A 13,320-nucleotide genomic window follows, 5' to 3' on the forward strand; every position below is an offset into this window, starting at 1 on the left:
GTCATTCTTTCTAGTTCGGTGGGGGCGGTTTTGAGAAGGGGATTTTGTTTACAAGCTGATGAAAAACCTTAGCTGATAAGGTAAAGGATTCAGAAAAAGTTTCATTTTTTGGTTTAAATGAGTTGTATACTCAGCTAGGTAGAATTTGATATAACAAATTAAGCTTGTCATTTTTACAGAAACTTTAAGGTCAAAATGCTGTGGGTCATAGTCCTTGGATTTAGTTATCTTTACCATGGCGTAACATGGTATCTCTTTTATGTATAACTGACGTACTGTAAATAAAAATGTGCACGGAGTTCAGCTAGCAAATACTAATCTCTAGAAGTTCAGTGTACTGCCTTAGTTTATTTCATGTTTCTTGGAAACAACTGAATGTCCGAGGGTTAGATGTGTCTGTGTGTGGTCTTGTGAATGAACACATGCGTGCTCTTTGGGATACAAATAGTTGTCTTTAATACATGTCTGGTTTGTGGTCTGGGAGACATGTATGAGCATGGCTGTTACTGCTTAGACCTGCTACCTTACTGGATTGTGAATGAAGAAGGTGCCTATAAGCTGTGTCTAGGTGACTCCTTAATGAGACTTTTTATTATGCGTTTCCCTGTGGGGGTGGAGGTGAGGGGAGCAGTGATGACACTCTGTGGTCAAGGAGAACTATTGATATGGCACCTGAGCAAACCTGTCTAGAAAAGTCCTGGAGTCCATCAGCAGTCCCTTTCTGCCTCCTGGCAATACAGTCAGCTACATTAACTTCTATAAGGTCTTGGGAGCCTTGGGGGGGGGGGGGAAGATGAAGAGGAGGTGAGGGACTCAAATAACCTCTTTCTTAGCTTCCCTGATTTTAATTTTACGATTTCTGAGTTAAATCTGGGAAGGGGATTGTGTCTTGGCTAGCTGGACTAGACCTAGAACCGTCGAGTCCTTAGCTCCTGAAGTCATGAAACCAGTACCTGTGTTTCTCTGCTCTTTTCTCCTTGTGCTTAGAAACAGGTGACAGCCCTTTTGTTTGTTTGTTTGTTTTCCTTTTTTTTTTGCTGCCTTTCAATCACTGGAGCACAACAGAGCAATTCTATTGTCAATTCTGTTCTGTGGCTCTTGCTGAAAGTAGTGGAAATCAAGGCAAGACCTCGGTGTGGCAAGGCCTGTAGGCAATGCCCCGAACAACTGAAACGTTCAGCTTGCAAACTTGGGGAAAGGAGGAGAGCAGTTTTCAGACAGTTGATAATTGCACTGGGCGCAGCAAGAGGTGTCTGGTGTTGAGAGACTGGAGGTGTGTCTGCATCAAGAAAACCTTTATTGGCTGTATGAGTCTCTAAATGACTTGACCCTATTTCTTCCCCTCTCCTCCCAATGAGTAGAAATGTACTAGAAATACCTAGTGCAGCTTGAGTCTTGTTTGAAAGTAACAAGTTCATTGGAAGGTTCTCTCTGCTCAAACAGGTGCTCAGGTAAAGACTGATATTTTTCCCTTATGCAGAAGAGCATGGGGTGTAATGTGTTGTGGAATGATGTATAGGCATGGCATATAAGAGAACAAAGCTACCGACAGGAAAGTCATTTGGCAGGTTGTTTCTCCTGCTAGAGCACCGGCAGTTCTAGTCATGCCTTGATGATTCTTGCTGTACTAATTTTTGGGTGCTGTATATGCATATGTCTTTCATCTGTGCTAAAGCTCTAAAGAGGAGATACTCAAATGAGAGGAACTTGATAGTGAAATGTTTGCAGATGGCATAGTGTTCTTACTCTGGAGGCATTTTCTTTCTGCCACTGTACTGCAGCCTTGCAGATAGAAAGCTAACTACAGGTCTGTGAAGACAACCACCTTATCAGTACTACGTAAAGGAAGCAGTTTAGTGAGTCCAAAGTATCTAGGAGATAGGGGAGTTAAAGAACGTAACTTTTTTTCAGAGACTTTCCTAGAACAGCCAAGACTGAATAGGTCACCAGAAGGGGCAGAGGAGCTAAGCAGCAGCCCAGGTGGAAGCTTGTTAAAATACTGGAACTCCATTCAGGGAAAAGATAAGTAAATATTACTGCTTTTCTTTTATAAAAGGGTATTATGTGTGTTGACAGAATACTATAATTTTGAAGCAGTTGATAAGATACTCGGTTGAGCACTGTATGCGAAAGGCTTCTGGGTGGCAGATGGTCCTGGCTGACAGAAGGATGCCTGGATGTTACTATAGGGCAAAAGATGAATGCTACTGGTCTCTGTAGTACAGCAGAGTCCTAACTTTTTGGGTTTGTTTTTTTTTTTTCCTTAAGAGCGTGCACTTCAAAAGTTAACCTTTTTCCTTGTAGCTGGTGATATGTTTGAATATAATCTATTGGCAAAGTGACGTACTAATTTCTAGTGACAGGGAAACTGTTGCTGACTTGTAGCTCTATGAGCCTGTGTGAAAGCTGGTCACACAACTTGTCTGAAGGCATTCTCCACTTGATACTGTATTGCCCAACTCAGAGCACACTGCTAACCTGTTCTTGCACTTTCCAGAGTGGATTAATGCTTTTTCAAAGCTTGGCTTGTAGATATTTTTTTTTCTTGGCAGTTGTTGTTAAGCAGCCTTGCTTGTGTAAACTAACTTGGAATCCATTCATGGGCCTCTGGGGAAACAGCGTAAAAACATACTAGTCTGAAATGAGACTCCTCTCACTGTGCTTCTGCAGCTCCCACTCTGCGGTTTACTTCTGAGGTCTTGTCTACAAGTTGGTTGGGGATTTGGGTTTTTAATGCAAAAACACGGAGAAAAGGGGCTTAGCTGAGGCTGCAGGGGGGAAAGATCAAGCAGCAGTCAAGTTTAGTGGAGTACTATTTGATATAGTAAGCTTCTCAAATAGGAATTAGCAATTCTGTTTTCTATGAATGTATCTGAAAAATGGTGCTCTTGTCTCTGTAAGCTGATAGAGAGGAACAAAAAAGAAATACACAACATGGAAATTTTCTTTCTGTGTTCTTGCTACTTACTGCTGTGAGGATATTGGTTTTTTTCCTCTCCTTCATGCTTGGAAAACAAACTGGAGTGAGAAGGGTGCACACTTTTATTCTTCTGGTGTCACTGTGATTTCATAATGGCATGTAAAGCTGACCAGCTTGTTTTCAGTATTCTGGCTTAACGTGTATCTGCTGTGTTTTGGAAGAAAGGATGAACAGCAGAGTTCTAAAACTTGCTAGCTCCCAGACGGCCAGTGTATTGTCAGCTAAGGACTGGTAACATTTCAGGGAAAAAAATGAAGCAGCAAAAAACAGGATTTAAGGCTGAACCTCTGTGCATAGCACCATACTTGTTAACTTTGTTTGCTGGGATTTTGCATGCGAGTGTGTGAGATACTTGACTGCAGCGGCAGTCTGGCTGAGTGGTCTGGTTTTGTCTCTCGGCTGCATAAAACATCAGAATGCTGAACTGGATAACTGTGGTCACACACGTTTACTAATTCTCTGGAGATGTATTCTCATTCTTGACCTTTCTTTCTTGAACCTTAGGGGTTTTATAACACCTTTTTTCCTTGTAAAGCTGATAAAAGCTAGTTTCTTAGAATAATAATTTTAAAATTTATTTCTATACATATGAAAAACAAATTTCGTGTAGCCTATCCAGTACTGGATATTAACGTATGCTTTTGAGAGAGAGAGATGGTATTTAACTTTACCCATATGTTCTGTGTGAGGTTGTTTTAAAGGCATTGTCGCTGAGTAGCGTAAGTAACTTAAGGCTTCGCGTCACTTAACTGTTGTCAAATCATCGTAAATTTGCTATGTGGTGGGATTTTTGGTATGTTTTAGTTGGCCTCCTTAAACGTCAGTGATTTCAGAACTCTTGCCTTATGTACTAGTAGGCTGTCCATGTGCAATTGTGTAGCCTTTCCTTGAATAAAGGAGGCTGGTTGAGTCTAAACTTACTTTTCTGCTGTTCTTTCCTGTGTTTTTAGTTGGTGTATTTTAGTCACTTCTGGTTCCATGAAATATAGGGGTCTTCTAGCTATGAAGAATAAAATGGATGATCTCCCATTTAGACAGTACTAGTGTGTGTGGGAGGATGTGTTGTCTTTTTTTTACTTAAACTTCACCTGGCCACAATCATGGCTTTTCATCCAAAACTGGTTTTTTTCACTTTTTTAATCAATGACTCTTCAGAGCTGATACCATTTTTATAATAGAGGTAAGCCATTGTGGAATTTGACCTCTTGTCTGATTTTTAATCTCGTGAACCAAATGTGTACTTGTTGGCTTCTCTCTCTCCCCCAGACAGCCAGTGACTTTAAAAGCTTTTTTGGGTTTTAACATTAATATTCATAAGTGTGTTATCTCTGCTTGTTGTGCTGTCCAGTGAAGAAACGCGTTAGTATAATGCTGACTGCTGAGTCACTGAAGTTATCACTAGAATTGGTAAATGGGCTGTATTTAGAAAGTGCTTATGTACTGAAAATAAATCACTGGTATTATAGTTTTCCTTGAAAGTGCATGCCAGGCCTGGTCATCAAGGAATATTAGTAACCTCTTTCTCCAGAGTGCTTGTATTGTTCTTAACATCACCCCCTTTTAAATGCATCGATAATATACTTAAAAAATAAATGTGTTCAGTGTTATGTACAAATGGGAAATGCAGGCCTATGCTATCCTATAAGGATAGTTGATAAGCATACACAAAGCAAATGATGCTCCGTTTATAGTAAAAGAGCTGAGCTGAATGTTGCTGCAAAGGAGTGCTAAGGGCCTCTTACAAATAAAGTGTATCCATTTGTTGTGAATATCCTGAGGAGTCCGGTATAAGACGATGTCCAGTTTTGATGTAAGCATAGCCCTCATCTGAACATTTCATCTTTGTATAATGCATTTGGGAGTGATATCTGTGATGTGCTTACTTTGCTTGCATAGCTTTATGTTAAGCCACTTGTAAGGTAAATGTGGACTCAGGCAGTGGTTTTGAATAGGGATGTTTTCCCTCCTCTCATACTTGCCACTGCTACATTATTAATGTTAAAACTTGGACATTAATGCAGTAACTCTTGGATCCATAGGTACACTAGAAGACTGAGAATGACTTTAAAGCATGCCTATTTGAAGGAAGTCTGTAGTGTATGTCATAATGTAGGGGTGCTCCTTAGCTTGGAAGTAGAACAGTTTAGTCACAGAAGCAGACAATAAACTTTCATCTGCTTCGGAGAGTTTTGTGCTGCCAAAGCTACACTGCTTCCACAACATAAGCTCGTTCAGATATGTTGTTTGACCCTTGACTAGAAATACAGCTTCCTATTAATCTTGAAATTTAATAGCGTTGCTGCTGCAGGTCCTTTTTTTGAGTTAAGAGCTATGGTGGGAGAAATGGTAGGGAGAACAAAACTGTTCTCACCTTGTCTGGAAACATTCAGTTTAATTGGTCAAAGCATCAGCCTCTAGGACTTGTGCATGTCTACTATAGCAGAAAAGCATCTGCAGGAACTTGGAGGGTTTGAACTGATAGACATGAACTAATGGGGCACAGTCATACATGGGGATTTTATCATTGTGGTGGGGAATAATCTTGAGTTGTCAAGATAATGGTATAGCTCCTCTGTGTAATTTGGTAATCCATATATGTCAGTAGTTTATACCTTTCTGGAAATGCCAACAAGACTATTAATTGTGGAAGTATTCTGTGCTATGCATGCAAATTGGATTGTCTGTTGTTCCAGTGGAACACCTTGCTGCAAGGTCAGACAAATCAAATTGAGGTGAAAATGAGCTGGCTGAGCCTTTAAGACAGCTTGAAACCTTAGACAGTTGCATCTGTGCCTATGGATAGCAGAAATCTAGTTTTGTCTGACCTGTATCTCCTCCAGCTCTGAGCCACATTTCAGGCTAAGGGCTAAACGCTAATCTGACAGCATATCAAAATGGAAATGGATGAGGTTGGAAGGGACCTCTGGAGGTTCTCTGGTCCAACCCCCCTGCTCAGGCGGGACCACCTAGAGCTGGTTGCCCAGGACCATGTCCAGACGGCTTTTGAGCACCTCCAAGGACGGTGACTCTACAACCTCTCTGGGCAACTTGTGCCAGTGCTTAGTCACCCTCACAGTAAAAAAAGTGTTTCTTGATGTCCAGAGGGAACCTCCTGTTTTTCAGCTTGTGCCCGTTGCCTCTTGTCCTGTCAGTGGGCACCACTGAGAAGAGCCTGGCTACATCGTCTTTGCACCCTCCCTTCAGGTATTTATATAGCTTGATGAGATCCCCCCTGAGCCTTCTCTTCTCTAGCCTGAACAGTCCTCAGACATCCTCACAGTACCTAAGAGACAGTCCAGTACAGTAGTTTTAGACAATTTCAGGGAACCATGTGTCACAGATCAACTGATAACATATGGTCAGTACTTTGCTATTGTCTTCGCTCCCACATACAATTTATTGACTCTAAAAAGTGATGTGTCACTCTAGGCTGTCAGATCCTGCTTCAGCTTGAGGTGTGGAGAACTGTTGGTGTTCCTTAGACTTAGACTTTCATCAAATCTACCTTTTAGTTTTATTCTAGCAGCCAGTGGTTTTTATTGGAGAAGCTCATAAAAGAGCTTACTAGAAGTTTAAGCTGGGGCCACTTCTTCCTCTGAAGTGTAGGTGCTACTGGATTGCATATCGGGTAGTAATAAATAGAAGATTTATCAGTAAATAGCTTCGCTACAATGTTAAGTATGTATCTCAGGGTGAAACAGGCATGTTTTATCTACTCAGTTCATCTTTAGTTTTTGCACAAGAAGGACCTGACTAGCAATGAGTAACACATTCAACACGTTGAATTCTTGCAACAGAGAAAGTAAAAAAAGCCCCAACAACAACAACAAAAAATCCCCCCAGATAAGGGCAAAAGTGTTTGAGATTATTCAGAAGGAGAGAAGATCTGTTCCACTGAATGAGAATGTTTGGATTACCTAGTTGTTCTGCATGGCAATGGTCGTGTTCTATAGTGTCTCCTTGTAATATATCAGTAAGTATCATATTTTGGGATAATTGGTGGTGATTTTAGTGGGTTTAGACTCTAGCAATTATTTCTAACAAAAATAAGAAATGGGAGGCAGTATTTCAGATTTCATTCTCAATATACAAATTTCTTTTTGCTAATTTGATCTGAGGTTGTGAACTTTCAATTTGGATTTCCGTAGCCCAAAGCATAGCTATCTGTCTGCCCTAACTGCCGGATGAACTTCTGTACGACATAGTCTAATTTCGGGAAGTGTCTTATCAGCCTATCCGGGGCCTAGCTGATGTCTGCCGGCTATTGCCTGCTTAGGGGTAAGGACAAAACAGTCTCTCAGAGGAAAATCGCCCCTAAGAGATTAACTTCTTCATGCTGCAAGTCCTTCTAAAACCTGAAGTAGAAGTGGGATTTCTGCATTTGTGTCTGTCTATGAAGTCTGATTCTTTAATATTGGAAAGTTGAGAAGAACCTGTTCTGGGCTATAGCAAATGAGAACACTTTCCAAGGTGGATTTTGTTTGGAGATCAGAACTCCAGCACTGCGTTGTGAAACTCACCGTTGACTTCTGGCCTATGTAGGAGTTCAACTTTTTTCATTTTTAACTAGTTTGGTTAGCATCCAAAATGAAATAAAAGCTAGCAAATAAGACTTCTGAGTTTTTCGTAAATGCAGAACAACTGTACAGCGTGCTGTTTGTTTTGGAATTGCTTTTTAAAAAAAACTGTCAGTTATTCTTCATGAATAATTAAGAAGATTCCCAGTGCGGAGCTTGTAGAACAGACAACCAGCTTCAGAAGTGTTAATTTTTTAATAGGAAGCTGGTTTCACTCTGAGTCAACAACGCGTCCAGTTGTGTAGCAGCACTAGGGAGCCAGTAAGAGCCAACAAAAACATAGCAAAAACATGACAGTTGCTTCAAAAGAGAAAACATTAATACACGCATTCGCTGTGATCCAACTGGGAAGTGTGGGGAAGAGGGTACAAAGGGGTTGATCAAAGTAATCAGTGGTGTATACCGAAAAATACTTAAGGGAAGTAGTTAGATCAAAACTGCCTTAAGATCTATTTTCAAAGCAGTCCTTAAGAATAAAAAGGAAATGTTTCCTGTGTGTGTTCTTAAGAACCCTTACATCTTAAAGTCTGGTCTGTCTGTTTGTGACACTAGCAAACTTCAAAGATGTCCAGAGTCTCTCAAAGGGAAAAGACGCAAAAAAGGCCCTACCAGATATGAAAACATGCAGCAATATACTGTTCTAGTCCTGTTGGCATCAGTATAATATATCAGCTTGAATGAGACCCTTAGTTTGGGTAAGGTTACTTGTGGCATATGCCTTTGAGGAAATAGATGCTTAATCTCACTAAGGCAGCAAAATATCTTTAGGGTGTGGTTTTTTCTGGTAATCTTGTAGCTCTGCAGCTTGAAATGAGCTTCGCAAACATGTACATCACTGCTGATGTCATTCAGTCCCAGCTTGTTTTGGCATAAGCTCTATTGGCAAATGTGAATAGCAGCCATATTTAATTTCAGCTTTACTCAGAATAGAAACAATACTTAACAGAAAATGACAAAATCAGAAGGCTTTTTGTTTGAACTCCTGATATTTGACTAATCATGATTATAATACTGGAACATGAGTAGGGACAGAATGCACTCTGGAAACAGGCAACTTCTGCAGCTCTCAAACCTAAGTAGGCTTCATGAGATTTATCAGTTTACAGTTAAGTCATCTAAGTAAAATATAAAAACCAAATATTTTTGAGAGGAAGACTTGGAATTGCCATTAAGTCTCACTTTAGAAACAAAGCAGAAAAAGGTGTGTTAAGTCTTGGCCAGTGCAGAATCACTTTGAAGAAAGCAGTTTCTCTGATAGAAAAGCTTAAACCCAAGGTTTTAAGCCAAAACCATCCTTCTAATCTGCAATCACAAATGAAGTCTTTGCAGTTTGTTCTTGCGCTCCTAGACAGGTTCTTGGCTCAGAACTATGACATTCTCCGCTGGCTAAAACTGTGGTGCTTCATCAGCCTCCGAATAAACAAACTTTGACACAGCCAAATGTGGAAACAGGAGAGGGGAAGGAAGGCAGCAAGGTCCATGTTGAGGAGGAAGTGTTGGTGTCTTAGGAGGGAAAGGTGGGAGGCAAACAGTCTTTGTCCCTAGCATGTGGATAGTTCAGAAACTTAATCCAGACAATCTTGAACTATGACTTTTTATAATAGACTTGTATGTTGGAAGAAGGGTGCTGACTGCTCTCAGCATCTCCAGCTCTTCTCTTGAGTAACAGTTCTCTTACTGCCTTGATGTCTGTCTGTGTTGACATGATCCTGCCAAAGTCTGAGTTTCTTCTGTGTGGATGATAGCTTGGCTCTTGCTTCTAGCAGTGGTTCCACTGTCTCTAAGTTTTATGATCATACCTGGTCCTTTCCTTCATTAGCACAATTTTATTATTTTAATAAATCAAATATAGAGAAATATTATAACTCTGTACTCAGAAAAATGAAATGTAGCCCTTTCCAAATCAGCCCTGCTAAACTCCTCCTCTTGAACTTTTGAGGTGAACATTCGTAGTTGACTAACAGTGAATCCTTGTGTTCATCTGGGGAATGATTGAGGCAGAGTCTTATGACTTGTTTTACAAAGTCTTTTGTTTCTTCTATAGGCTTTGAGTTGGGATGTGAGTGAATAGATTACCAGGACTTCAAATTGGTGTGTATGGGGTTTGCTTGTGTGTATGGGGGTCTTTCAGCCTTTGTACAGAAGGGAACTTTATTGATGATGTTTCCTGTATATGGGTCTGAAAGAAAGCAAAATGTTATGTTAGCCTTCTGAGTTTTCTTCTCTTTTGAATTTGATTACCTCAGTAAGATGTGGTACTCTGATGCTGTAGCTGTAGAGTCAGCTGGCCAGACTTCTGAGATGAAGACTGATGCTGTCTTGTGATACAGTAAGTAACCCTTTACCTATCATCAGTGAGCTCAGCTTACCTCCTTGATTAACTGATCACATCTTGGTTTGCATTTCAGTAGTTGCACTGGCAAGTGCTATCTAACTATTTTATTTTTAACTAGAGATCTGATAGATCTATGAAGCCGGGTAAATGGTAAGCCTGTAGTACAGAGAGAAAACCTAAGGAAGAAACGATGGTTGAAGTAAAACATGACTTTTTTGGATCAGTCCTGTACCCTGGGGTGAGCCAAGGCTAAGAGCTAGTTTACTCCAGCAAATGAAGAGTTATGATACAAGGCCTTAACGTATGTTAAGATAGCAGAGGTTTGTGTCTAGTTCCTTGTGGTTGATGGTGATGGGGAGTGGTGAGTCAGCAAGGGGACTTTGTGTGGAAAGGCCTATGTGTAAACAGATAAGAACTCTGAAAGTTTTGTATAAAATATTTATATGCTTTAGGAATCTAGTGATGTGTTCACAGAACTGATTGCATCTGTTTGGGAACACTTTGTTTTTGCTTTAATGTGAGCTGTCACACTTGCTGTTGTATGATGTGTCACAGGAGTATTCATAAAGCACTCGTTCCTTTCTCTAGTATTTCAAATACCTGAGGCATGCTTGCAAAGAAACGTACTGAAATTAAAACTGTTCCTGGATTTTTTTGGGCGGAAGGGAGGAGGGTTAGGAGAAAAGTAGGATTATACATATTCATATCATATACTAATATGTGCTTAATGGGAGTTAAATCCCGTGAGTAGAAGTATAAATCAAGCCTTTTATTTATTTTCTTTCTGGAAAACTTCCTCTGTTGAAGCTCAAATGTGGTTAAAACTATGAGAACTCCATGTGAGAGCAACTGGTTTCAGTTTTCATTTCAGTAGCAGCTTAAGCAACAGCTTAGTCTTAAACTAGGTAGCAGAAAACCTAAAAGCACTTTTTCATAGAAGCATATCCTGTAGAATTAGTGCTGCAGTAGCAGGCTTCAAAGTTAGCTAACAAAATATATAGAACTATTCCATTTCTAAACAGATATGCCTCGGGGAAGATATTCAAAGTCTTTACGGTTCTTCCATGATGAAATGAAAAGGCAGGTTTTGTTCAAGACATGGAGGCAGACCTGACTCTTTCGAAACTATGTAGTTCTCATTCTACATTAAATGTAAAAGAATAACAGATTTACTCAGCACTAGTTTAAACTGGTCATCACAAAGAACTAGCTTATGCAAGGAGGCGCTAGCAATAGGGACTGTATTGTACTAACAGCAAAATTGCAGCTATGTGAGCTTGTCTGTTAGAATAGACAAACAGTATACATATCAAACTGTCTGCATTGAGGTTGTGATTTGCACTGTTAGCCTCAGATTTTTTGGTAGGGGTTTTGGTGTGGTACGAAGATCACAGAATAAGGGAAAGAATCCTCGCTTTGGATTCCCAGTGCTTCCTGTGAGTAGTTTTCCATAGTGTAATGTGTTACAACACAGAGCTTTGTAGGTTCTGCCTTTCAGGGTAGTATGTCCTGTTGGAGTACCTGACCTTGGAAACTAAGAGTTTCATATAAATAGATGTAGTGTGAAGCAAGTGGCAGGTTTGACTGGCATTTACTTCATTACAGAAAGCAGGATTACATTTCTTAGCGTCAGGAGATGTCTACAGAAAACTGTCAGTTCTACTATAGCAGTGTTTTTCTAATTCCTTGGTTCTGTGTTAATTTCCAGCCAGGTGTTAGCTTGCTGCTGAAAACTGGCACCTTGTGTCTGTGCTTCGTGGCAAATGTCCCATAAGTGGTGACGTTTTTGGGAGGATGGAATTTCTGTGGCAGTTGGACAAAGCCATTCATTTTGAAAACCAAACCCCCACTTCTGAGCAGTCAGAGACATTGGCGAGGCAGCGTCATAGGCTGCTTTCCTGCACTCAGCTTACTGCAGAGCAGAATTGGTACGCGGTGTACTGACACTCCGGCAGAGTCTGGCTTCAGATCCCCTGGTGGTTGCTATGTGAAAGAGGTGGTTCTTCCTTCCTACACAACTCGAAAGTCTGCATATTTTGGGCATTCTTATTCCTAATACTGAAGTTGAGTGCTTTTGAAAGTAAAATTCAACTAAATCACGCTGTAGTGTTGTGAAGTCTGCCTTTTCTCTCTCAGTCCAGAAGAACCTAGAGCTCTAAGGTATGCTGTCTTTTAATTTACTATTCTAATGTTAAAGGCAGGTAGCCTTACATATTGTTGAGGTGTCTGTATTTGTTCTATGCCTTGCTTGCTATGTGGTGTTTTTAGGATTTACTTGCAGCTGCGATAGCATGTTGCTGAGATGATCATTTATTAGCTGGGCATACAGTGGTGTGACCCTTTCCTAGCCCACAAAAGTGCCACTGTTGTTGGGCATTAATTTAAATTAAAAGCATCCAGCACCAAACAAAGCAAGTATTTTGTGTATTGTACTGAGATGTCTTCAGGATGGACAGAGAAGCCTTGGTTACAGGCTGCGCTGATATAGTTCAAGACTTCAGGCTTTAAAAAAAAAAAAAAGTGGTTTGGTGCGTGTTACTAGTCCCCCACCTACTTCATGGAAGCTGAGGGTACAGAAGGGAATGGGACTGGTGTTTGTTACACACAGATAAGCTCTTTGATATTTTGGAATAGATAACATGAACTTTCTACTAGTAATACACAGTGAAGGAGTTAACTTTTAAACCATGCTCTTATGCTTAGCAGGATTGCTAATAGCATGGAAAGACAATAGAAGTGTCTGCAAATAGCTTGTTGCTTTCTTTTTAATAAAATAAAAAGAGGTCTGACTGCTAAAATAATCAATTTACTATTCAATTCTACTATTTAAACTCACAATTCAGTGCTTGCAGCCTGAAGAACTCAAATATTTATGGGAAGCTGTTGGAACCAGATTTCCATTCAGTTAAACCAGAAGTGAAACCAGTTACCAGAACTTGGATATCAAACCTCTTCAGATGGAGAAGTATTTTTTTAAAAAATCAATTGTTGCACTGACCTAGATACTGAAGTCTTGGTGATTCTGTGTCAGTGTATCAGGTTATAGCTCTGTGCGTAGCTGGAAGGTTAATGATTGAATGATTGTTTACTTCTGTGAGACAAAGCTAGATAGTTTCTATCAGCGATTATAAATCTGAAGTTTCACTATAATAATATTCTCTTTAGAGATGAAAACAAGACTGATCTTAACTGTCATTGTCTAACAGTGCAAGCACAAGCCCAACTTTATTGATAACTGTAATAGCTCTTGTGCAGAGTAGCTCCTCACAAGGTTAAGGTAGGAAGCCTGACCAGTTGAGCATTGGGAACTCAGCTGGCCTCATGCCAGGGTCGCTAGAGCACTCTGTGCCGCTGTCCCCGCAAGGCTCAGTGAAAAGCTTATAACGCTGATGGTGGCACTGGCATTGTGGGGACCAGCAACAGGGATC

At 40.3% G+C, this 13,320-nt stretch overlaps 1 protein-coding gene across 5 annotated transcripts in view; it reads left to right on the forward strand.

Annotated features, from left to right (window-relative positions):
- OSBPL1A (oxysterol binding protein like 1A) overlaps window positions 1-13,320 on the forward strand; it is an 80,770-nt gene that overhangs the window by 31,827 nt on the left and 35,623 nt on the right. Inside the window, exon 1 of one of the 5 annotated variants that reach the window (XM_050892191.1) lies at window positions 9,866-9,886. The exons of the other annotated variants lie outside the window; for them this stretch is intronic. Within the exon in view, the coding sequence (XP_050748148.1) occupies window positions 9,869-9,886 (18 nt within the window). The 5' untranslated portion in view covers window positions 9,866-9,868. Of the gene's footprint in view, window positions 1-9,865; window positions 9,887-13,320 lie in introns of those variants that run through there. 5 annotated transcript variants of the gene reach the window in all.

This window comes from Gymnogyps californianus, chromosome 2 (assembly GCF_018139145.2).
Source record: "Gymnogyps californianus isolate 813 chromosome 2, ASM1813914v2, whole genome shotgun sequence".
NCBI classification, from domain to species: domain Eukaryota; kingdom Metazoa; phylum Chordata; class Aves; order Accipitriformes; family Cathartidae; genus Gymnogyps; species Gymnogyps californianus.